At 49.8% G+C, this 21,823-nt stretch overlaps 2 protein-coding genes across 6 annotated transcripts in view; both read left to right on the forward strand.

Moving 5' to 3' along the window:
• The window catches only part of RSPO1 (R-spondin 1), a 29,766-nt gene extending 25,944 nt beyond the window's left edge, over nucleotides 1–3,822 (forward strand). For all 5 annotated transcript variants that reach the window (XM_054086674.1, XM_054086670.1, XM_054086672.1 and 2 more), the window contains 3 exons: nucleotides 175–324; nucleotides 1,319–1,507; nucleotides 2,255–3,822. In XM_054086674.1, coding sequence (XP_053942649.1) covers nucleotides 175–324; nucleotides 1,319–1,507; nucleotides 2,255–2,412 — 497 coding nt within the window. In that variant the 3' untranslated portion in view covers nucleotides 2,413–3,822. The remainder of the gene's footprint in view (nucleotides 1–174; nucleotides 325–1,318; nucleotides 1,508–2,254) is intronic.
• Nucleotides 3,823–9,643: 5,821 nt separating this feature from the next.
• On the forward strand, nucleotides 9,644–21,782 carry GNL2 (G protein nucleolar 2). Its single transcript, XM_009564415.2, has 16 exons — nucleotides 9,644–9,824; nucleotides 10,409–10,493; nucleotides 11,709–11,803; nucleotides 12,299–12,438; nucleotides 13,447–13,631; nucleotides 14,353–14,419; nucleotides 15,708–15,866; nucleotides 16,427–16,540; nucleotides 17,012–17,140; nucleotides 18,000–18,104; nucleotides 18,215–18,373; nucleotides 18,519–18,626; nucleotides 19,141–19,574; nucleotides 19,961–20,040; nucleotides 20,717–20,808; nucleotides 21,586–21,782. Exons 1-16 carry the CDS (start codon nucleotides 9,761–9,763, stop codon nucleotides 21,733–21,735), a joined length of 2,166 nt encoding a protein of 721 aa, XP_009562710.1. The 5' UTR covers nucleotides 9,644–9,760; the 3' UTR covers nucleotides 21,736–21,782.
• Nucleotides 21,783–21,823: the final 41 nt, after the last annotated feature.

Below are 21,823 nucleotides of genomic sequence, written 5' to 3' on the forward strand. Positions count from 1 at the left end.
ACAACACTGACTTCTATCTGAGTGGCACAACCAGGCCTGGCAGGACGTTCAGAGACTTGCCCTGGCTGTTGGGTGTCCCTCGGAGCCAGGAGCAAACTCCAGTTTGCAGCCAAGCGTTTCCCGAGTCTTTGACTCACATCCAATGACACCTTTGTGCTTCTTTTTTTCCCCCAGAATGCAAAATTGAGAACTGTGAGTCCTGTTTCAGTCGAAACTTTTGCACAAAATGTAAGGAAGGTTTGTATTTGCACAAAGGGAGATGTTACGTCACATGCCCCGAAGGCTACTCTGCTGCCAACGGCACCATGGAGTGCAGCAGCCCTGGTAAGCGATGCTCGGGCACCGCTCGCTGAGCTTTTTGTGTTGGGTCCAGCCATGTGTCTTGTTCTGCTTTGGGTTAGATGATTAAATGAACCCCTCTGAGGTGTTGGTCATCATACTTGTGTCGAGAGGGTGAGGGTACAGGGCAGCCCTTCGGAGGGCAGAGGCATTCCCTGGCCAGCAGGTCGAGGGAAGAGATTCCGCCCATCTGTTCCTCTCTGTGAGACCTCATCTGGAGGATTGTGTCCAGCTCTGGAATCCTCAATGTAAGAAGGAGGTGGAGCTGTTGGAACGGGTCCAGAGGAGGCTGCAAAGATGATCCGAGGGCTGGAGCACCTCCTGTATGAGGACAGGCTGAGAGAGTTGGGGTTGTTCAGCCTGGAGAAGAGAAGGCTCCGAGGAGACCTTATAGTGACCTTCCAGTACCTGAAAGGGGCTGCAGGAAAGCTGGAGAGGGGCTGTTCATAAAGGCTTGTGGGGATAGGACGAGGGGCAGTGGGTACAAACTGGAAAGGGGCAGATTTAGGGTTGAAATAAGGAAGAATTTAGTCACCATGAGGGTGGGGAGGCCCTGGCCCAGGTTGCCCAGAGCAGTGGTGGCTGCCCCATCCCTGGAGGGGTTCAAGGCCAGGCTGGATGGGGCTTGGAGCCCCTGAGCCAGTGGGAGGTGTCCCTGCCCATGGCAGGGGGGTTGGAACTGGATGATCTTTAAGGTCTTTTCCAACCCAAACTATTCTATGATTCTATGATTCCATGATTGGGAACCATCCTGGATAGGGAGAAGCAGCCCTGCTGCCTGTTTGGGAATGACGGCTCAGCATTTGTGCCGTTTGGCAAGGAAGGGGGTGCACTGAAAATTTAGGAAGCTGCTGGGAAACACATGTACCCTTCGAGCCTAAAGTGGGGGAGAGGTGTGATGGCTGCGAGAGCTACGGGAAGTCCTGAGAGAACAACAGAGAAACAAAAGTTAGCACTGGCCTCTCTTGTTATCTGACAGCACAATGTGAAATGAGTGAGTGGGGGCCCTGGGGGCCCTGCTCCAAGAAGAGAAAGCTCTGTGGCTTCAAGAAGGGCAACGAAGAGCGAACGCGGCGGATTCTGCAGGCTCCCTCCGGAGACGTGTCCCTGTGTCCTCCCACCACGGAGGTGCGGCGATGCACTGTGCAGAAGAACCAGTGTCCTGAAGGTGAGCAGACATGGAATATTTCGTCATCCCTCCCTGCACCCCTTTATTTCTCGGGCACAAGCATTCAGCCCATCGTCCAGTATCCCAAATGTACTGCGCATCTCACCGTCCCTCTACGGTACAGGGAACACAACGTGGTGGCAGCCAGGCGCAGGGTGGAACACGCACAGCCCCTGGGTGATGATCTGCACAACTCCCTGCATGGGATTTCAGACACTTTAGCTTCTTCCCTGGCTGGAAAACCACACGGCAGCCAAGCAGCCGAAGGTGCTGTGCGCTGCGCTGATGGGAGTTGTCTCCTCCTCTGCTAGAATGCTTAGGTCTGGGTTTTTCCCAGGAATTAGAGTGTCTTCAGGATGAATGGTGGTTTGGTCATCCTGTTATAGAATGGACAGGGATTGCAGATGGGCTGAGAGTTTTGAGGGAAACTGGTTCTGAGCAGTGACTAACAGCACCAGGATTAACCAGCTGGGCTGGGGGAGGCAGACGCGGCCGATCTGTTCCTGTGATGCAGGCAGCAGCGTGCGTTAGCTCAGGGGCTTGGTATGCAGCCGCGGAGAAATGCAAGTGTTAACACTTCTACTGAAGACGGCTATTACAAAGCTAAATCCAGATTTGATCCTTCTTCGCTGTTTCTTATTTAGGCAAAAGCTCACGGCCACCTCTGCGGGTGGGGAGGGTGCCTGGTGGCCGTGGGTCAGTTTGCCCTGTCTGAGAGCCTCACGGCACACCTTTGCTTTCCTGCAGGGAAACGGAAGAAAAAGGAAGAGCAAGGAAAGCAAGATAATGCGAATGGGAATAGAAATCGGAAAGACACCAAAGACGCTAAGTCTGGCACCAAGAAGAAGAAGGGCAGACAGAGAGGGGCCGCGGCTGCCGTGACATCCGCCAGCCCTCCCCAATAGCTGCCCCTTTCCGTCACCTGATGGCAAGACATCATTGCTGCTATGTATATGAAAGCTTTATTGAACCAGAGCACTGCTACATCACACGTACGCGTGTCCAGACAGACAGACATATACTCTAGACTGACCCACAGACCCGACAGAAACCACATACACAATACTTAAGGAGGCTGCAGGCACCCCCACCACCCAGGACGGACGCTGCCGAGGAATGGGAGAGCACAGGGAAGGAAGCCCATCTCCCCAGGGCTCCGCAGGGGATGCTGCGGGGAGGAGAAGCTGAATGTGAGTCAGCGAAGGACCCAGATGTGAGGCTTCAGAGGACTCAACTGGAAACTGGGCGCACAGCCCCAGCGCAGCACGGCTGCAGCCAGTGGGAAGAGATCGGACCCGCACAGCCGCTCTCCCCAACCTGGGACTGGACTCACACAAAGGCAGTGGCCTCTTTCTCTTCCCCCTACCCTTTATTTTGTGTTTTAAGCTGTTATGACTTTATCATTGCGAATACATGTTAAACGTTTGTGGTAAGAGGTCAGTGGTATCTGCCCTGAATCTGCTTCAAAAGAGTTATTTCGAATTAAAATAACAAAAAAACAAAATGACAACCAGCTTCCTGAGTGTGTGGTTCATCCTTGGCCCCTATGGAGGCTGGTGTCCCACAGGACAGAGACTCACTTGCGGAAGGGAAACTCACCAAAGCTTTAAGAAAACCCCATAAAATGTTGCCAGCTGCATTGCAGCCGCAAATCATTCGCCCTGCGCTCGCGGGAGCCGGCTGCGCTCGGCAGAGCCCCTGTGGAATTCCCCACGGAAGGATCCAGTTCACAGGCAGCAGCAGATTGAGAAAATGAGAGGTTACACCAAACCGCAGGTTGCCGAAACGTTGTGACTCTGTTTGTACAGTCACAGCTGCAGGACTCCATCCCGGGAGAAGGATGAGCTGATCCATCCACCCGGACACCATCCAGGCACGTGGCAGGTGGGAAGGCAGGCAGGAGGGGGAAGGCACCGTTCGGGCTCTGTAGAAGAGAAGCAAACGTTCAAGTTCGGTAGAAACTACCCCTCTTCATCCCACCAAGTGGAATTCCCTGGATGCAGCACAAGTGCTTCTGCTCTGGAAGAGCCGACACTAGAGCAGAGGAACCGGGACCAGGACGGTGCAGGACAGGGACCTCACGAGACCCACATGGGGCACACCTGAACAGAGAGCTTTGCCCTTGGCAGTGGCACAAAGGTGGCACACGGCTCTGTTTCCCTCATATCTTAGAATGTGTTTCCTCTGTAGGAATACGTGCAGACATTTGATTCCTCTAGAGTTCAGGAAAAGCCCTCTGGTCCCAAGGGATGGAGCCACAGCTCCCAGAGGTGTGCCCGGGTGGATCAGAGATGCGTTGCTGAAGCTCCTACCTCCCCTGGTAAGGCGACGGGCAGGTCAAAGCTCACCCCAGAGCTCAGCCTGGTGAACACAACCTCTGCCGGTCTCGCTTTCGTGCCCCCTTCGCTGCTCTGTAGTTTTGGAGGGCAGAGTGAGAACGCGGGAGCCGCGTTCCCTGCTCACCCCAACAGCTGCCTGCCCTCGCCCAGCGGTCCTGGTCCTCTCCTGCGAAGAACCAGCAGGTCGTGGCACCCACCAAAGACTTGGCTCCAACAGAGGACACCCAACTGCTCCCCTCGCCCCGTCTGGTTTGGCTCAGCACAGAACGTGGGAGCTGCACAGCGCCGGGGCTGTACCAAGCTCCCCGTGACCGCTCTGCTGGCGGCGAAACCTTTCAGCCCATCATCCACTTTGCGTTTAAGTAAACAAGAAGCCGTTATATCTTTTAAAGGGGATTCCATTTCAGCACAATGATAAATGATCAGCATACCAAGCAGATGGAGAAAGAGGTTCTTAAAAGTCACCCTTTGAGTTGTTTATGGATCGTGTTCAGACGATTCCTGAAAGCCTCCCAGCGGAAAGATCCGATCTCACTTTGTTTTCCAGCCTGTGAGATAAGTATTTTGTTTGTGCCACGGCATTGCATGTAAGCAGAACCATTTTTCCCTTCCGCTTTTTAGCAGCAATAACCAGTAACCCTTTCGTGAACCTCAGCTTGCCAATCCATCAGCGACTCCTCCCTCCCTCCCTCCCGCCGCAGCCTCCCGATCCGGTTCTCCACGAGGATTAGAGAGAAGCCAGAGTGTATTAGAAGGTTCCGTACGCAGAGTCTCCGTTCACTGACTGGATTCTCCACAGTAACTCATGTTCCAAAACTAAACTGCATTTAATAAACCAACACAGCCTATTTTATAGAACTCTCTATAGAGAAAACCTGAGGAACTTCGTTCTCTTGCAGCCTTTTCCCTTCTTTCTTCCTTTCCCATCGCAAAATGGGAAGAGAAAAGGAGAAAGGCAATGGAAAGTTCAAAATACATACTAAGAAAATCCAAGATGCTTTGGTATGGGTGATTTTAAAATGAAATTGGTTTAGAAACATTAGATGGAAAATATAAAAAATAAATCTGATTTAATTTCTTTATTTAATCAGCTCAAGAATTGTGTTATTCCCATCGCCAGAGAGCTGATTCATGTATGAAATTAGAAACATTTGCCTTTGACCAATGCGATTTGCACGCTGAGCTCACCAGTCCAAGCCAGAGCTTTCCTGAGATAGGTTGAAGTCACCTCAGCTCACACACGCGGGAACGCTCTCTCCCAGCCCACCAAACCCAGTCTGGTGCGGTGTTCTTTCCATGGCATCCCTGTAAAACACGCTTCTTTAAACAAATAAATGGGTTTGCTGAACAAGCTTGGTTTGCTTTATTCCCCCAAACTCAAGTCAAATCCCAACTGATCAGAAACGTCTGGAAAGAGGGAGTTTCTCCTGAGTACCTTCGGTCAACTTGCTGTTGCCCAGGTGCCAAACTTGTACAGATCACGGCATGGAAACGTTGCTCCTCTGGCTTCACGTTCACACTGCGTACTTTGACCATCTAAGACACCTGAGCTGGAGGAGCAGTTGCTGGACGTGCAGACAGACAGACAGACCAACACCGCTGCAGGGAGAACGTCCTCATCTGGGCTGCACAGGTGGGGTGCACGCAGGTCACCTCGCTTTTGGAAATCCATCCCACGCAACGGGGAACGAAGGGCGAGGAACATGCCAATAACAGCTCCCAACCGTGGGCTTGGCGTTGTTTAATCTCTGTCTCATTTGCTGAGATTTAGGAGCTGAAGCAAACGAATTTCACCAAGCGCAGAGCGGTTGCATGACATTCTTATCCTCGCTGGGTAATATAAATCTGTATTTTTTTCATCAGCTGTGGCCAAGCGGAATGTCGGCGCAGACTGCTCACACAGCGCTTTACCAGCTCTCTGCCCATGGGGACGGAGGCGATGTATACACTGCGCAGCGCGTGTTTATGTTAAAGCCATTTCTCACTCAGAAGAAAGCTTGGCTTCGATTAAAGGAAATAGAGTAGCAGAGTGAAACAGGTTCTCCCTAGTTATTAGGGAAAACATTGTCTGGGAACATTGAAAGGGGTATTTTATACATACATATATATATTTTATTAAGTCAACAGTCTTCACAGAAAGAGATGTTGGGTGCAACATCCTAAAAAGCCCTCTATAAAATTACAAACATGTCAGCTATGTGCAATAGTCACTATAAATCGCACCGATGGCATCTATATCCATGACTATATATTGTATCCCACTGAATGCCAAACCACCACTTCGCTGGAGCTGCTTGCCAGAATCTCCCCAACGTTTGAAGAGCAGCAGGATCTTAAGTGGAAAACAAAAAAAGAGGCAGCCAGGTACACAATGTACACAACATTCCCCATTTGGGGAAGTCCAGGTCCAAGGCGATGCCATCTGGGATCGCTTCTGGTTTCAGGAAGCCGTCAAACCTGGAGCCTTTTGGCTGAGAAGCTCTATCCCTGAAAACCTATTCCTAAGGAACCGAGTTGGGAAAACTGCTGTGATGATAAACCACCTACGGCATCTTCTGGCAGTGCTTGGGATGGTTTTGAAGGTCAGCTGCTTTTTCCTCTGCGGGGAATCATTGCAACAAGGACAGTACGATGGTTGGTGCTGCTCTTATCGCTTAAATAAAGCAAAGCAGCTCAATAGCACACCTAAAAAGCGCTTGATGTACAAGTCCTGTCTTGTTCTGATGTCTTGGAAATCTATTTTTCCTTCATTTAATTGACAAAATCTGTAGACCATGCAAGCAAGAGAGTCCCTGCCAAAACCCTAACATCACTGGGTTTTAATAATACAATGGGAATAACCCCTTGGAACATATGTAATTATGGGCATGAGTCATTCGATGGCATCACGTAACCACGCACGCTGGGGTTCCGACAGGGAAGAGGCCACATCAAATTCCAAATGATTTCAGCTTAGTAGCGGTCAGGGCGGTCACGTCAATGGAGCTGAGGACATCGGGTAGATCCGACAGGCCTGACCACCATCGCCTGCCTTGGATGCAACATGGACAACAACCCACTGGAGCCAACGGAGAAAGAAGGAGAAAAAGGTAAAAAGCTGAAACGGGGAGGACGAATCGATGGAAAGCTGGTGAGTCACACAGCAACAAGGAGTTGGGTTAGGGAAGTATCCGACCCACGTGGAATCAGTAAAGGTCACAGCTCCAGCCATGCCGCAGCAAAACACCAGCTGCCAACCCTGGGAACGTAACTGTGGTCAGGAAAATAGGGAGAGAGCCGAGAGCACGGCCACGAGGATGGATTTATTCCAGTCTGAATGCAATTCCTGTATGTTATCAGCATCATGACAGAAAGTACCAGCTTGCAGCCCGCTCCGACAGGAACAGTGGGGCTCACCATGAGCCAAGCCGGGGCTTTTCAACGTGGGAACTCACAGCGAACACAGTGGCATCACCAGCGGGAGCCTTCTCCGACACAACCCCTGCCCAAACCCAGCCGGTTCTGCTCTCTCATGGAGAGGCAGCAGTTTCTGGCTGCGCTCCAAGGTATCTTGCTAACAATAAGAAGCGTTTTCTTAAGGAAAAGGACGAAAGGGTGGGGGAGAACAGAGCGAGGATTACTCAACTATTTAGTCTAAAAATCTGAAAATCAAAAGGATCTTCTGACAGATTGATATCAGCTCTAATGGGAAACACACTTGTCCTGGGAAAGCTCTGCTACACCAGCCTCGAGTCCGATGGCTTTAGCAATTATCTACAATTTGGAATTAATTTTTCATGCCCACAACAATGTGTGTTTTTTTTTTAAATGCCCAAGGCGTAGATAATTCCATTAAGAGAAAAACCAGAAATTGCAGGCTTAACCAGAATGGACTGAAAATTCGAGACCGCTATCTTACAAAACACATCCCGGTCTCAGCTTGTTGGGGCTGCACTGGACAGCAGGGACTGAAGACCATGCAAGGAACACAATCTCAGCAACTCGGGGATTGTTCTGCCTTTGAAAGAGCATCAGCAGAAGGAGAAGGGAATGGGATGAAGCGAATTAGCAAAACCCTGCTAATGAGTATGCCCTTGGTGGGGGCTGATCCCCAGCTGCCCAACAGCCTGGCCCCAGCGCAGTCGCTGGGGCAAACTAATATCGTTATCAGTGGAGCTCTATTAACTCCCCCTAGGTGAGGATCTTTCCTGTTTTAATTGATATCGGGCGCTAACATGAATGTAGGCTGAGTCATTAGGCATGGAATGCACCTAAATTTAGGTTCCTGCCCTGTCTGTGTGGTTCTTCACCCAACAGTGCTGTTATTTCCGATTTAAAACGCCTTCCTGGTGTCCGAGGGAGCCCTGCTGGGTCCCACCGACATCACCCCATGCCCGCCTGGTGCCACAGCGACTAATCTGCACATGGGAACTGGCACCGGTGTGGAGCGCCCGAACGATTCCCATCGTGCTTCATGAACAACTTTCCACAGACAATAAGCGCTCCTGTGCCAGCACCCACAAAATCACAGACTCATTTAGGTTGGAAAAGACCTTTAATAGCAATGAATCCAATCCTAAACCCAACGTTGCCAACTCCACCACTAAACCATGTCCCTTTGGCTTTTAAATCCCTCTAGGGATGATGACTCCACCGCTGCCCTGGGCAGCTTCTGCCAGTGCTTGAGAGGCCTTTCTATGAAGGAATATTTCCCAATATCCAATCTAAACCTCTTCTGGAGCAACTTTATAGACTCATAGAATAGTTTGGGTTGGAAGGGACCTTAAAGGTCATCCAGTTCCACCTCCCTGCCATGGGCAGGGACACCTCCCACTGGATCAGGGACTCCAAGCCCCATCCAACCTGGCCTGGAACCCCTCCAGGGATGGGGCAGCCACAACTTCCCTGGGCAACCTGGGCCAGGGCCTCATGGCTCTCATGATGAAGAAATTCCTCGTTATGTCCAGTCTAAATCTGCCCCTCTCCAGTTTATACCCATTCCCCCTCATCCTATCCCCACAAGCCTTTATGAACAGCCCCTCTCCAGCTCTCCTGGAGCCCCTTCAGGTACTGGAAGGTCGTTACAAGGTCTTCTCAGAGCCTTCTCTTCTCCAGGTTGAACAACCCCAACTCTCTCAGCCTGGCCTTGGATGGGGGGGGTGCTCCAGCCTTTTAATCAGCTTTGAGCCATTTTGTCTTATCCAATCAGTGACCAGCACCCACCTCACCACAACCTCCTCTCAGGAGCTGTGGAGAATGATGAGGTCTCCCCTCAACCTCCTCCAAGATAAGCAGCCCCAGGTCCCTCAGCAGCTCACAGAACCCTTGTTCTCTTGCCCATTCCCAGCTCCGTTCCCTTCTTCGGACACACTCCAGCCCCTCAACGTCCTTCTTGCAGCAAAACTGACCCCAGGATCTGAAGTGCAGGTGAGCACAAGGGTTGATCCCTGCCCTGCTCCTGCTGGCCACACCATGGCTGATCCAAGCCAGGATGCTGGTGGCCTTCTTGGCCACCTGGGCCACCGCTGGCTCACTTTTAGCCACTGTCATCCAGCACCTCCAGGTCTTTTTCCACCAGGCAGCTTTCCACCTGCTCTTCCCCACTCCTGGAGCGCTGCAGGGGGTTACTGTGGCCCAAGTGCAGGACCTGACGCTGAACCTAGTTGAGCCCCATCCGCCTCCCTCTGAGTCCCCGTCCCACGGAGAGGGCACTGAGGGATGGGGACAACGTGGGACCTGCGGCCATAACGCGAGGAGGGAGGCACTAGGACCTGCGCAGCCGGAAGTTGCTCGGAACTACGTCACCTCGCTCCCCACCTCGACTCCGGCCGCGCCGGAAGTGCTGTTCGGCAGCTTCCTGCCCGGCGTGGAGCGTGTTGCGAAGCGGCCTCCGTGTTCTCTCCTGTCCGTTTGCGAACGCGGCCCCGCCGGCACCATGGTGAAACCGCGCTACAAGGGCCGCAGCACCATCAACCCCTCCCGCGCCAGCACCAACCCCGGTACGGGCCGCGCCGGGCCTCACCGGCTTGCAGCGGGGCTCAGCGGGGGTCTCTGCCGGTGCTCTGTGGAGCTCTGCTGGGTTGCAGCGGGGCTCTGTTGGGTTTCAGCGGGCTCTGCAGGGCTCTGCCAGGTTGCAGCGGGGCTCTGTCGGGTTGCAGCGGGGCTTCGCCGGGCTCTGTTGGGTTGCAACGGGGCTCCGCTGGGCTCTGCTGGGTTGCAACGGGCTCTGCAGGGCTCTGTCGGGGCTCTGCGGGGCTCTGCTGGGTTGCAACGGGCTCTGCAGGGCTCTGTCGGGGCTCTGCGGGGCTCTGCTGGGTTGCAACGGGCTCTGCAGGGCTCTGTCGGGGCTCTGCTGGGTTGCAGCGGGCTCTGCGGGGCTCTGTTGGGTTGCAGCGGGCTCTGCGGGGCTCTGTTGGGTTGCAGCGGGGCTCCGCCGGGCTCTGTTGGGTTGCAGCCAGGCTCTGCCAGGCTCTACAGGGCTGTGCCGGGCTGCTCTGGGCTCTACCGCACCGAGATCTTCTGGGTTGGGCTTGGCTCTGCCAGGCTGCCCAGGACCAGGTCTGATGCTTTTTTCTCTCTGCAGATCGTGTGGGGGGCGCGGGAGGAAACAACATGCGGGACCGAGCAACCATCCGGCGCCTCAACATGTACCGGCAGAAGGAGCGGAGGTGAGCACCATGCCCAGAGCCCTGCCCGTGCTGCCATGCCCCGGCCAGGCAGTGTGGTGGTCGGGGCTAAGTGACATCTTGGCTGTTGGCACGTGTAGAGCTGCTCCTTGTGTTCCCTGGGATGCCATGAGCCAGGGAGTGACGTCAAAAGCTCCAGATGGAGCAGCGATGCTTATCAGGAAATACAGCTGGAAAATATACGCTGCAGAGAGCTGATGTGATCTCACAGGAGTGTCGTGAACCCCAAACCACCCCAAATTTTGTCATTTCCAGTAAAGAGTATAATTCAAAACCTCACCTCAAATTCTCCAAGGGGCTGAGCTTGCACGTGGTTCCTTTGTGTGGAAACCACTCCACTCTGCTGGAAACCCACAGGCTGTGGAACAGCCTCCCCATAAGCACCTTTGCAGTAGTGTGGGTGCCCCAGGGGCTCTGAGAGCCTGAGGTCACATCAGTCATTGTGTTTTGTTTTGCTTTGTTTTGAGAACAGACTGAGCAATGTGCTTTTAAAAAATTGCTAAATTTAAGCCAGATCTGAACTTGGAAACCATCTTCTCATGGTTGTTTGCCTGCAAGAAAGCTCGGGGGGGTGCTTTTTATTAGGCAGTGCAGGGATAGGGCAAAGGGAAACAGTTTTAAGCTGAAAGACGGGAGATTGAGATGTGATCTTGGGAAGAAATGTTTTGCTGTGAGGGTGGGGAGGCCCTGGAACAGGTTGCTCAGAGCAGTGGTGGCTGCCCCATCCCTGGAGGGGTTCCAGGCCAGGTTGGATGGGGCTCGGAGCCTCCTCCAGTGGGAGGTGTCCCTGTCCATGGCAGGGGGTGGAACTGGATGGGCTTTGAGGTCCCTTCCAACCCAAACCATTCCATGGTGTTGCACCAGTGGGTGGGTCGAGTGGATTAAAGATTTTCCTGTTACAAAAGGGAGTGGGGTTTACTGGGAAACGGTGCTTTGGTGCCTTCTGTACCTCAGTCACTCGCTGATTTGAGGTGAGCAGCCTTTGTCAAAAGCCTGGGCAAGCTGGAGTGGGGCTTGGGGTCTGCCCTGGCTGATGTCACCTCTCCCATTCCGAGGTCAGAGTTAACCATCCTCTGCCTCTCTTTGACAACTCAGTCCTTGCTGAAGATTCTGTCTGGCTTTTGTGTGTGATCAGACGTGCTGGAGGGGTGTATGCTGCCCACTTGTGCTTACATGTTTTCCTTTTTTTCCACTTAGAAACAAGTATGGAAAAGTGATCCGGCCTCTGCAGTATCAATCAACAGTGGCACCGGGCACGGTTGCAAGAGTGGAGCCAAATATTAAATGGTTTGGTGAGTGAGTTTCAACTTTCAGACTCGGCAGCGTAAAAACCATTGACCTTTGTCTATAGGGAGCGGTTATTTCGGAATGGTGATACCAGAGCTGTGGAACAGGTGGACAGGGAAGGCGGAGAAGCCTCAGCATCGGTGTGGGCTCTTGGTTCGAGGTTTGCTTCCCTCAGAGAATCATAGAATAGGTTGAGTTGGAAGGGACCTTAAAGATCATCTAGTTCCAACCCCCCTGCCATGGGCAGAGACATCCCACAGGCTCCTTCAGTGGCATTATCCTCTCTCCATCCGTCATTTCTTGGGGTTTGCTCATGTGTGTTGTAGCCTGGGTCTATTAAGTGTCCTAAGAAGACTTTTAACATTTTCTTTAGGCAGTAGGAAGAAGGTGTAGGGCTAAATTTATGCTGCTTTGGGGTTTATCTCAAAGAGAATTCTGGTTTTTGTCCAAGGCAGCAAAAGGGAGAAGCAATTGGGTACAGTGTTTATTTTTATATGCAGGAAACACTCGTGTGATCAAGCAGTCTTCCCTACAGAAGTTTCAGGAAGAGATGGAAACGGTCATGAAGGATCCTTACAAGGTGATTATGAAGCAGAAGAAGCTGCCGATGTCCCTGTTCTACGATCGGATCAAACCACACGTGAGTATCGGTCATCCATGCCAAGCAAGGCTAGATTTCTTCACAGAGGTGTTGTTTGTTTGGGGTGGTCTGTCCAGCCCAGCAAAGCCGTGCTCCAGAAGCATTAGGAGTGGATGGCTTGGGCAAGGACATTTTGGAGAGTCTGTCACTGTGCATGTCCGATGTGAAGGCGAAAAAACAGTGTTTTACTTCCCTGTAGTTTGTGAGATCGATTCTGTATTAGAAATTCTCATTTTCTAATAGGAAATTTGCCCTAAAGCGTCCCGGGCTCATGTACTGGTGTGGGATAACCGCAGCAACTTGGTGCCATGTGGCAGAGGGGCTGTTTTAGGTTCTTCCCACTGCAAACACTCCTGTGGAAGAACTTGAACTCAAATCTGCTTTTTAACATGAATCAGAAGCCCTGGTGCATGCAGCCTTCCTTTGCGGTACATCCAGTTTTAGTTATTATCAGGTTTCTTTCACGACGTCTGAGCTGTTGCTTTGGTCTCTTTTCATGTGGAAACTTTCCAGGTTTATGTCATAAAAATGTTACCTAAATGAAAGAAAAAGTTATGGGAAACAAAACTATGCATTCCAAAAACAAATAACTCCTTTCAGCAGCAGATTGCGTCTTGTTCCAAGAAACTCTGGCGTTCATTACAGGCTTTAAAATCTACAATTTTGATTGTAATTATCCCTGACAAAAACCTGCGAATTTGGCGAGGTTTGTGCACTCGTTAGAAAAATGAGAACTGATCAAAGATAGCAGTTAGGTTTTCATCAATGTTGCTTTAATTACATTTGACATCATTATGGTTCACAGTTCTTTGGCAAACGCAAAGCGTTTTGTTGCTTATTAAACACCTACTCGTGTTTCCCAAAGATTAAGCCGGAGAACTCAAACATTGTTAGGGAAGGGCCTGTGGCTCTTGTCACCGGCTGCAGAGCTGCAGTGAGCCAAGGTCTCATACGCTGCCTGCCCTGAGAGTGGGAAAAAGAGTTTTCACTAACCTGTTTTATCCCTAGACCTCTAGAGTTCACATTCTTGACACGGAAACATTCGAAACAACGTTTGGCCCCAAAGCCCAGAGGAAAAGACCGAATCTTTCTGCCAGTGATGTGCAGTCTCTGGTGGAGAACGCTGAAGCCTCCTCGGGATCTTATGATCAGGGCAAGGATCGAGACCTGGTGACAGAAGACACCGGTGTGAGGTGAACAGAAAGGAGAAATCATTTGTTGTTTACGTTTCTGAGAGGCCAGATTTATTTTTAAAGAGGTATTGGGTAATTTCGATGCCGTACCTCTATGAGGAGTAAGGAAAGTGAAATTGGGGAGTGCAGGGATAGGACGAGGCGGGGTGGTTTTAAGCTGAAAGGGAGGAGATAGAGATGAGATCTTAGGGAGAAATGTTTTCTTGTGAGAGTGGGGAGTCCCTGGAACAGGTTTTCCAGAGCAGTGGTCGCTGCCCCATCCCTGTAGGGGTTCCAGGCCAGGTTGGATGGGGCTTGGAGCCCCTGATCCAGTGGGAGGTGTCCCTGCGCACGGCAGGGAATGGAACTGGATGGGTTTTAAGGTCCCTTCCAAGCCAAACCATTCCGTGGTTCTATGAAATCAGCTGAATATGGGATTTTTTTTAATGCTGTTTTCTCCCGGTGTATTTAACCAAACCGTTGCTTCCATAGGACCCTTTCGTCTTTGCATGTCAACATCTCCATGCTGACATTTTGGGTTGGATGGAGACTGACCCATGGGCAGACAGAAATCCCTGAATGAGCATGTGTTTGCAGGATATTCCTGCAGATGAGTCAGTTGAAGGTGGAGGGCAGGGAAGGGGCTAAATCCCAGCTGTGGGTTACGTGGGCCTCATCTTCTGTCTGTAAATGGCTGTGACTGGTTACTGTGGTGCTGATTTCTCTGGTGACCCTCTTGCAGGGATGAAGCACAAGAAGAAATCTTCAAGAAAGGACAGTCCAAAAGGATCTGGGGCGAGCTTTACAAGGTAAGCAGTGTTTGCAATCACACCAGAGTCATGTTTGCTAGTCAGCCTTTACAAAGTCAGGTGCTTCAGCGTAATGTTAGAAATCCTGTACAGCAATGATCAGAAGAGCTGTGAAACTATTTATTGCTCTGTTGGGGAAGGTTTGAACCAATTGAACTTGCTGTGAGGTTTCTTAGAGACATTGAGACACTGACTTTCTTCACACGGAGATGTCCCGAGTTTGCTGTTTCCTTGCCTGTTTTCCTGTCAGCCCAGTGGAACTGATTGAAACCACGCGCCCTGTTTCTGGTACTTATACAGAACATAAACGGGAACAGAAACAGCTGGTGTATAGGAGGAGGGAACAGAGATTCACTTTCAAATCTCTGCTTGACTGAGCTTGTTTCTTGAGCTCTTGTCCCACTGGAACAAACATCCTTGAAATATATGATCCAGAAGCAGACTGGCAGAGGGGAGGTATTGGCTTCACTTAGATTCCTGGGGCTTCACTACAAATCAACTGGGCAGAGGCCCTGAAGTTTCTTCAGGCTGAAAACATCTGGCATATAGATAGGATTGTCTTTGGAAGGGTCTGGCTGTGAGTCCCCTTGATTATTAGGGAAATAGAATTTGGGTTGTCAGAGTAGTTTGTGTCCTCTCAGTGACCGGTAGGTGTGAAATTGCTTGACTTTTTGCTCTGAATTTCTGTATATGGCTTAAAAGCTTTTCATCTAGATCTGAAAGTGCTGGGAGTGATAGAGCAAAACAGATTTCAGTAAGGCGCTGCCAAAAATGCAGGAAATAGCTGTGAAACAAATTCGCTTGGCTTGAAGCGAGTCATAAAATGACAGCTCCCTGCTGTAGATGCTTAGTGGACTAACAGCAGGTTCCTGCTTGGTGGTGTGTTTCATATTGATCCAGAAAACATACTTTATATCCTGATCCTTTATGAAATGGCAGAATTTAATTGCTTCAGAGTGGATGGGGAGCATTGGTTTTTGTCCGCTGAAGCAATTAATTTCCTCATTTGGCTGCTGTGTTTTCTTTCCAAGTGTTACAAGCGTCTTCCCGGTGGGTAAGAACAGGTAAAAGCTGTTCAGCTGTCCAGGCGGACTGTGGAGAGGAGCCGGTGGAAGAGAATGTGAAGGACCAAGGAAGCTGCTCTACAGTGTAGGGAAGCAGCATCTGTTCCTGAAGGACACAAGAGTTTTAAATCAATTATGATGTTTAGAAAATGCCCAGTTTTCATTTTGGAAGTGTTGATATCTTACTTTCTGTAAAATCCTTTCCCTGCATCATTGTTTTCCAGGTGATTGACTCCTCAGATGTTGTTGTTCAAGTTCTCGATGCCAGGGATCCCATGGGCACTCGCTCCCCTCATGTGGAGTCGTATCTTAAAAAGGAGAAACACTGGAAGCATCTCATTTTTGTCCTGAACAAGTGTGATCTCATTCCTACCTGGGCTACTGTAAGCACCATCCTGCTTGCTATTCTTCAGGCCTTCTTTGTTCGTGTTGCAGCTTCTGTGTTAGTTCTGTGGCCAGTCCTCACGCTGGCCCCCCAGGGTGGAACGTAACTGGGTCCATGGGAGCTCTTTGCTGCTGTACGAGTAACAATTACGATGTAAATCTGTCCAAGTTTGGCTGAGTTGAGCAACACTCATCAGCCACAAATTCTCTGCTTCCTCTGTCTGGATTTAACAGTTCAGCTGATGTCTCCAGAGTACACTAAGTGTTAGTCTGCTTAAGATCCATATCCACCACAGCTGGTTTTCTTTATGTTGTTAAGCTAATTAGTTGTAGCTAGCAGTGAAGGCGTTTTGGGGAGACTTTTTTGTCTTTCATTAAAACAATACTTAGTGCTTTTAGCTGTTAGGTTGGTGAAATGCTTCAAAGGTTCTTACGCAGTGAGTTTCACACAGTTGCATTTGTGACCCAAGCAAAGACACGGTTACTCCTGCTTATAAGCAGATTGTTTTGCCACCTCCGCAGTGCAGGATCCTTGACTGAGTGATATTTTCCTCTCTAGAAGCGCTGGGTTGCTGTCCTTTCCCAGGAGTATCCAACACTTGCTTTCCACGCCAGCCTCACGAACCCTTTTGGCAAAGGTGCTTTCATACAGCTTTTGAGGCAGTTTGGAAAGGTAAAGAGCAATTGTGGGGGTTTGTGGGGTTGTTTGTGTGGGGGGTGTTTAGCGTGGAGTCCTTCTGTTGGCATTTGGAGTCAGCACACTTCCCTATAGCCATTCCATCCGCAAACAACTCCATCGTAAGGCTCCCTCCTTGTACTTTCTTGGTTCCTCAGCCTAAATGGTTCCCAAATTAAGTGTTCGCAAGTAATTTTAGAGCAACAAGGAAGGCAAAAGGTTCACACCTTCCTTTTGAAGTCGCAAATATTTCTTTCAGTGCTTGGAGTTCTTGAGTGGCAAGCTGGTAGGACCTTTACACGTTTCTACAGATAGAAAAGAGCTGGTCTTGTGTTTTGATCCAATACTCTGGACTCCCTTTTGCCATCCAGTGTAGCAAAACCAGTGGCTGCTCAGATGTTGAGCTGTGGTAGCAATTCCATTGTTCTCTGCGAGGTGAGGTTAAAAAGGTGTGTTATTTCTTGACAGTTACACTCGGACAAGAAACAGATCAGCGTGGGTTTCATTGGTTATCCCAACGTTGGCAAAAGCTCGGTGATCAATACCCTACGGTCTAAGAAGGTCTGCAATGTGGCACCGATTGCAGGGGAAACAAAGGTAGGAGGAGCTACTTATGTTCCACACAACAATGAATTACATAAGTGCATCATCAAAGGCAGAATCCACGTGAAATGAGCTCAGTGACATTTTCAAGTCCAGCACTTGAATTGTACGGGTGATGAGACGCTGACTCGGAAACTCTGGGAGCATTCCTAGGTTCCCACCCTGTAGGGTTGTACTGGGATGTGAATGCTCAGCTGCCTGACCTGAAAGCTGCGCTTTCCCAAGTCAGTGGATTGGATTCCTTTGTGCTGTCAGTCTCTGTTAGCACTGAATTCCTAACTCTGTTCTTCAAGAATGTGACAGTAAACAAGACAACAAAGTTACAAGAATCTTTTTTGTTAGGCTGTTCATTTTACTGGAGCGCCTCCCATCCGAGGACAGGCTGAGAGAGTTGGGGTTGTTCAGCCTGGAGAAGAGAAGGATCCCAGGAGATCTCATAGCAACGTTCTAGTACCTGAAGGGGCTACAAGAAAGCTGGAGAGGGACTGCTTACAAAAGCTTGTAGCGATAGGACAAGGGGCACTGGGTGTAAACTGGAGAGGGGCAGATTTAGACTGGACATGAGGAGGAATGTCTTCACCATGAGAGTGGTGAAGCGCTGGCCCAGGTTGCCCAGGGAATTTGTCGCTGCCCCATCCCTGGAGGGGTTCAAGGCCAGGTTGGATGGGCCCTTGGTGGGACGTGTCCATGGCAGGGGGTTGGAACTGGATGATCTTTAAGGTCCCTTCCAACCCAAACTATTCTATGATTCCACTCCTAAATATCCCTGAAGTTAAGGATTGTGAAAAAGGAAAACTGAGTTTCAAAGGCTGTGTAGAAGGAGGTAATGTGGGGAAATACCGATCTCTTTCAGGTGTGGCAATATATTACCTTGATGCGGCGGATTTTCCTCATTGACTGCCCGGGTGTGGTTTATCCATCTGGAGACTCGGAAACGGACATTGTGCTGAAAGGAGTGGTATGTGCCCACTTGAAATGTTGGAAAATACTTGCTGTCATTGATACGGTGGGTTCAAAGAAGTGAATGTGCATTTTCCAAAGGGTTGATATGCTATTATTTGTTTTCAGGTTCAAGTTGAAAAGATTAAGAGCCCCGAAGATCATATCAGTGCCGTGCTGGAAAGAGCTAAACCTGAGTATATCAGAAAGACCTATAAAATTGATTCCTGGGAAGATACAGAGGACTTCCTTGAGAAACTCGCCTGTAGGACTGGAAAACTGCTGAAGGTGTGACGACTTTCTGTGTTTGCAGGCTGGAAGAGCCCATGGCCTGTTAATGAACGTGGCAAACAGGACTGTGCCTGTTGCTTACAGGGGAGGAAAGTGCTATGCCGTGCGAACATGAGCATTCATTAATACTGGGTTCTTTCAGGGCGGTGAGCCTGACACGCAGACTGTGAGCAAGATGGTTCTCAATGACTGGCAGAGAGGCAGAATTCCATACTTTGTGAAGCCACCGAATGCAGAAACAGGTCCTCAGGTGAGAACGTGATGCTCCTGCCTCTTCTTCTCACATATCGTTCAGTTTTCCTAGTGGTGTTCGCAGTGGTTTGTCCCAGATTGCTGTGTCCTTGGGCAGTGCACGTCCTGGGCTCTGTGCGAGTCTGGTGATTCGGGTGGCACTTGCATTTGTTGAGGACCAGGTAGCAGTCCAGTACCTGAAGGGGGCCTACAAGAAAGCTAGGGAGGAACGTTTTACAAGGGTATGTAGTGATAGGACGAGGGGAAATGGCTTTAAATTGGAAGGGGGGAGATATAGTTTAGACGTTAGGAAGAAATTCTTCATGATGAGTGCTGTGCCCAGGTTGTCCAGAGAAATGGTGGCTGCCCCATCCCTGGAGGTGTTCAAGGCCAGGTTGGATGATGGGCAGCCTGATCCAGAGGGAGGTGTCCCTGCTCATGGCAGGGCATGGAACTAGATGGGCTTTTGGGTCCCTTCCAAAACAGTGGGACAGACTTTGTGGATAATACATCCGTTGTTTGCTTTCTTGTAGCCTCCTGCATTGGAAGCAGCTACAACATCGAGCCAAGATAATAATGAAGAGAAAATCTCTGAATCGGTAGCACCAAGTGTGGAGCCAGCAGAAGAGAAGAATAATGCGGACAATGAAATTAAGCAACTGATGTCACAGGTTCGGCAGAACTTTGGGAGGATTAATGTGGCACCTCAGTTCTCGGAAGAAGACCTGGTTCCTGTGGATGTGCTGGGCTTTGATGAAACAGACAGTGATTCTGCTGGAGAGGAGGAGCAGGAAGAGGAGAAAGAGGAAAATGAGCAACATCAGGATTTGGAGGAGGAGGACTCACAGCCGGCTGTGTCCAGTGCCCGTGAGAGCTCTAAGGCCGTTCTCCAGGCTTTGGAGGAGAAGATCGCGAAATACAAAAAATTTCTGGATAAAGCCAAAGCGAAGAGATTCTCAGCAATCAGGTACCAGGATCTGTACCTAAACATTTTACAGGGGAAAATGGGTTGAGGCAGTTGTGCTGTAGTTTCAGTCCATACGTGGACTGCATGACTGCATGCCTCACACAAGTCATAGAATCACAGAATGGTGACAGACAACAGGTCCAGTTTTAGCAAGGCTCATCCACCAGCTTTGTGAGGACTGGGATTTCAAGGCCAAGTGTTCTATTTTGTCCCTTTGTGCAGTACACAAACGCAGTAACTCCAGAGATGAGATCACTGTATTGCATGCAAAGGCTGTGGCTTTGCTGCTGATGGGCAGCTGGGATCTGTTGGAGACCTATCGCTTCTCAGGGATGGTTATATTTTAAGTTACAACATTCTTTCATTGCTTGTTTTATCTTTTGTAGAATCCCAAAGCAGCTGACTGAAAAAGTGCTTGCAAAATCTGTGCAGAACTCTGAAGAGCCCAAGGAAGCTGAAGACAGAGGTAAATCAAGATCAGTAGTTCTTAATCTACAGATGGAATACCTGTAGGCAAGAGTAGGGAGAAGCATTGGTAGCTCCTGATGGCAAGTTCTTTTTCCTCCGGAGCTGTTTGAATCCATAGCTATCCTGCTGCCATGCTGTGGACACCTGTCTGCGTAGCCAGATGTGTCCCTTGGCCGGCAAGTAAGGCGAAGCAAAGACAAATGTATTTCCCAAAGAATGATGCTACAGGCATATTGCAGTCTGAGCAGCTTCCATCCCACATGGTGTAATATTACACAGGAGGGAGTGGAAGGGGTTTACGATGTTATAAAAGCACAGAGCTACTTCAGGCTATAGGTTTTACTGGGGTGACTTCAAGAGGCTGTGGCTTCAGTTTCCATAGTAAACTTGATTAAAGGCACAATTGTGTGGAAGAACCCTGCTCTGACAGGACCGTGAAGTTCTTCTGGAGCTGCATGGAGCTTTAAGCAATCTCCATCTGAAGAACAGTTTTCATCGTGCTAGGGAGCAATTCTGGTAAGGAACACACGTGTTGTTCTGGCAGAAGCCGTTAAAATACGGCCAGAGGAATGCTTGGCTGGAGTAGATGGATGGGATGGTGACCCGGTCTTGAATTCTGCAAACAGATTGGCGTTCTGGAAGATGCTAGAGTGTTTGATCTCTGCTGTTTACAGGCAGCACAGACAATAAAAGAAAGAGGAAAGCAGAAGAGGAAGATGAAGATGATTTGGGTAAACAGCCTGGCAAGAAGCTTACATCCAAAGAAGTAAGTGTGGTTTCTTCTGGTACAGCAAACGAGCAGGATATCAGAGCTGGGATTTTTATACACAGATGACCTGTTATCACTCAGATCGTTCAGACTGGGCAGTAGTCAGAGGGGCAAGAGTGCAGGGGCTGCGGGTGTGAAGAGAGGGCGACGTGAGATGTGACAGTGGCTCATTCCAGCTGAGCGTGCACCCGTCAGAGGGCCCAGCAGGGCACCACGGCAAAGGGTGCTGAGGGCAAACCCTTTGTGGGCAAAGGTTAGGAGAGCAGGGACCCAAGTGCTGGGAGATGGGAGAACTTGGAAGTAGATGGGCAGTACTGGAGTACAACAGAACCACTGCTGTTTTCTGTCCACGTTGGTCAAGTCTCAACAGTTAAATACCAAGGGAAATAGTCTGTAAGCGAATGTGTGGTGCAAGGGCTTTTTAGAGCATTGCTGTGAGCTGTTAGGACTCTCAGAAGTAGTGGGAGATTGTGTTCTGTGAATGTTCTGACACATCTTCTCAAGACCTTGTACAGGACTGTGCGCATCAGGCTCTGCTTGTCCCTTGTTCTTTGCCTTTGTCAAGACTAAAGCATCTCTTCCTGTGTCACATTTCAAGAGGGTGGGTGGATTCCTTGTCGATGCCTGTACATTCACATCAGAAATGTTTGGCTTGAAATGATTTACTTTACTTAAGACGTGTAGAATGCAAAATGAACAGCATTGGAAAGAATGCAGATGAATTCGGGGTATGGATACTGCGGATTGGGTAATACGTTGTGTGTGTATTTGCAGAGAAGACGAGCCGAGAGGCAGCAGCGCTCCAAGAAAGTGGGAGTCCGGTATTATGAAACTCACAACGTGAAAAATAAGAATAAGAACAAGAAAAAAACTGGCTTGGAGGAACAAAGATCAAAGCACAAAAAGTTCAAACATAAGCAATAACTGCTTATTCTATTAAATTTTACATAAACCAGCTCTAGTGTGCAGTGGCTTTTTTTAATATAAAACTTGCTGTTCCCATTCCGAGCCT

Source organism: Cuculus canorus, chromosome 22, assembly GCF_017976375.1.
Source record: "Cuculus canorus isolate bCucCan1 chromosome 22, bCucCan1.pri, whole genome shotgun sequence".
NCBI classification, from domain to species: domain Eukaryota; kingdom Metazoa; phylum Chordata; class Aves; order Cuculiformes; family Cuculidae; genus Cuculus; species Cuculus canorus.